Source organism: Bactrocera tryoni, unplaced genomic scaffold (assembly GCF_016617805.1).
Source record: "Bactrocera tryoni isolate S06 unplaced genomic scaffold, CSIRO_BtryS06_freeze2 scaffold_11, whole genome shotgun sequence".
NCBI lineage: Eukaryota > Metazoa > Arthropoda > Insecta > Diptera > Tephritidae > Bactrocera > Bactrocera tryoni.
The window spans coordinates 7,165,259-7,168,776 of NW_024395824.1; the positions used below are offsets into that span (position 1 = coordinate 7,165,259).

The window sequence follows — 3,518 nt, forward strand, 5'->3', positions numbered from 1 at the left end:
TTCGTTGTGTGTATTTTTTCTGGGTTAAAGTATCTAAAAAGTCTGTCTGAGCAGACCGCTACTAACCATCGTGTTATGGTTGCAAAGCTTCAGAGAGATTTAGTCAAGCGATTTTTTGGAACTTATGAGAGAAATAGGGCAATGTTTTGACTCCATATTTACAGTATTGGACATAACTAAAGACCCCCTACCGTGTTTTTAATGTCTAAATTTTTGAAAAATATAACAACTAGTTGGACAATTATTATGGGTAACAATTACACAGTACAACAGCTAATCTGGGGGGTGAGAAATTCCAAGTCAGGGTGATGGTACTAGGTCAGTATAGTAAAACCCTCAAAGGGTTTGGCGTTCGTATGTGTCAGTTTTTTTTATGACCTTTTAAATTTTTTCCTTATCTTGATGTGTTTTCGCTTAGTTGTAACATTTTGGCGGAAACGTAGTTTTTTTTTTTTTTTGTATGTTAAACTACGGTTTTGCCAAAGTATTACAACTAAGCGAAAAAACATCAAGATAAGGAAAAAATTTAAAAGGCCATAAAAAAAACTGACACATACGAACGCCAAACCCTTTGAGGGTTTTACTATACTGACCTAGTACCATCACCCTGACTTGGAATTTCTCACCCCCCAGACAATAATCCCAAAAATGTTCCACAGTGTTATGTACATATATTCATTCATAAAAATATAACATTAGTTATATACTCTTTCAAGATTCACAATTTTAAACAAAAAACTTTTCAAAAGTATAAATCTGAGTGGACAAAACTAAAGCACCCCCTAATATTTGTTAGCACAGCTGAGGAAGACAGCAAAAAACCGCATAAAGAGACGATTCATTGATCAAAAAGGTTACCTAAATTTATCCTACAGTCTTCCAATCAAATACAGAAACACTTTTGTTTACTAATTAATGCACGAACAATTAGAAGACGAGTTGTTGAGGGCGGATTGTTCTGTTGGCGTCCCGCTAGAAAGTCCTTTACTTCAGCAAAAAATTGAAAGGCCAAACTCATATTTACGACAGCTCATCTCGATTGGAGCATTCAGAAATTGAATACCATTTTATTCTCAGACGAATCGAAATATAATCACCTCTATCATGCAATTCCATTACGTTCCCGCTCTACGCTCCGCCGTAGTCGAAAATAGGTATCATGTGTTGCAATTGGATTGAAAGAAGAAGAGGAAGAGTTATAACTCTTTCGAAATAAGCTGTTTGCCTTGAAATATGTGAAACTGGAACATAACAAAGCAAAAACACATAAATTACTGCTGTTCAAAGAAAATAAATAAAAGTAAAATTTTTATATTGTTATTATTTTTATTAAACGTAAGTATGGAATCTTTATCCGCGGCGATATAACAGGTTGAGGAGGAGAGCAGCGCATCTCAGATGAGAATTGAAAGGCGAAGATTACGGGATATGTGCGATCCCTTCCAGATGAATGACGGGCTGTGAGTAATTGCACGTGAAAGTAGACAATTTTCTTACAATTTGTTTATGCCCTTATTGCGGTTTTCAACCCAACTGCATTTCAGTCGAAGTTTAAAAATTCGATATTGCCAACTTCAACTCAATCCGTCAAAAAAATTGCGGTTGAAGTATGTTCGAACTTCAACTTTTTTTGGTATTGCGGTTTTCAACTCTGTACAAGTGGGGTTGACTAGTATATAAATAAATTTCAACTGCTATTAAGTTCAACATTCGTGCAGTGAAATACAAAAAAAAATGTTAAAGAAAAATGGAGGACGGGTAAAATAACTATTTTAATTAATGTTAAATTAATTTTAATTAATATTTTTTATAAATTTTTAGAAAAAATAAAGTTACAACAAAAAGCAATTGAAAATTGGTGGAGTTAATGGAGAAGTTTCCAGAAGTAGGAAGAGGAAAGCCACAATTTGGAAGCAATAAATTCAAATTGAGGTGCAGCGCCTTAAAATTGCTAAGTTAAAATCTTCGCAAAGATTTTAATTTTTTTTTGGTTATTTAAGACACAAAGTAATATTTTTTTTATTTAATTTTTTATTATTCTGGAATGAAGTGATATTTTATATTTTTGTACCATAGTTTAAGTTTACGTTAAAAAATGAAGTGATATTGTTATTTAATGAATTTATTTCAATAAAATTTAAATATATGCCTGAATAAATAGCACATTAGAAAGAATAAATGAAATTTAATATTTTAATTATTTAGAGGAAAGTCATAATATTATTGCGAATACAAGCATTCACAATTTGCGTAGCCTTTTCGGGAGTGTAATGTAAGCCTCGTACAGATAAAAGACATCGAAATCTACTCTTGAGTACACCAATTGTCCGCTCTACAATATTCCGAGCCTTTGAGTGTACTGTATTGTAGCGTGCTTGGGGTGAAGAAGCTTCCGCCAAGCGATAAGGCGTCATTAAAAATTTGTGCAGAGGATAGCCAGCGTCGCCTAAGAAATTACATTACTCTAATTATTTAGCAATAAATATGATAAAGTCTTACCCAAGATCCAAATGTTATTCTGTATGTTGTTCTGTAAATGCACATTCAAATCGCTAACATTGAAAACAAAAGAGTCATGATTTGCGCCTGCATGCCTAGCATCCACATACCGAATAGACATTTTATAATCACAAAGCTAAAAATTTTAAGAAATTATACCATTTTGTTTCTAACGTAATTCAGATTTTATACATACAATCATCACGTTTAAACTGTAGTAGCCCTTTCTGTTAAGATAAAGTTGTTACACTTCTTTTCTTGGTGAAGTTATGCGAACATGAGTCTCGTCGATGCAACCAACTACTCCCGGGAAAGCACTTTTTGAATAAAATGAAACTTTTGAAGCGTTTTGCTCCTCCTAAGTCATTTGAATTTTAATCCATTAGGTACAAATACGTTGTTCAATTATATTTAGAACCTCTTTAATTACTAAAGATATCGTAGGTTGCGCCAACCCAATGTTAAAATCATTTCCACTGCATTTTTGATAACCACCTTCAGCAAGGAAACGCAGAGTTGCGCATAATTTTAATATAGGAGGTATGGCCGTTCCTCGGACACGTTTGTGGAAATGTTCCTTTATCTCATTCAGTAAAAAACAAAATGCTTCTTTATTTAATCGAAAATAACTTATGAATCTGCAGCAAATATTATTAAAAAGTCATTCAATTGTGAAAAAACTCTGGCTTACTTTGCATTTGGAAGCTCCAATGGATTTGAGTGATCACGAAGGCTTTTTCGTATACGTAGCACATCAATTTTGCCCCCAGTATTTTCATCATTGTAATATAAATCAAAACTTATATCCATGTTTTATTGTTTATTATATACATATGTTTATTCACTTTGTTTAAATATGTCGTTTACAACATTTTAGCTGTTTCACTATCTGTCAAATTTTCCTTTCTTAGGTTGGAAACGTCAATCATACTTCGACTGAACTTAGTTGAAGTTCGCAATATCGAAAAAGAGTTTGGTTGATCTGAAGTTGAGTTGAATTAACTTCAATTCGACCAAGT

General features: G+C 32.9%; 1 protein-coding gene across 1 annotated transcript; it reads right to left on the reverse strand.

The window, feature by feature from the left end:
• Window positions 1-2,201: 2,201 nt before the first annotated feature.
• Window positions 2,202-2,876, reverse strand: LOC120779565 (putative nuclease HARBI1). Its single transcript, XM_040111907.1, has 3 exons — window positions 2,696-2,876; window positions 2,500-2,635; window positions 2,202-2,446 (listed from the first exon to the last, which is right to left on the reverse strand). Exons 1-3 carry the CDS (start codon window positions 2,699-2,701, stop codon window positions 2,202-2,204), a joined length of 387 nt encoding a protein of 128 aa, XP_039967841.1. The 5' UTR covers window positions 2,702-2,876.
• Window positions 2,877-3,518: the final 642 nt, after the last annotated feature.

Coding starts and splice junctions, on each gene's coding strand:
- LOC120779565 (XM_040111907.1), bottom strand. Junction 2,447..2,499: donor GAATAACATTTGGATCTTGG/GTAAGACTTTAT, acceptor GTAATTTCTTAG/GCGACGCTGGCTATCCTCTG.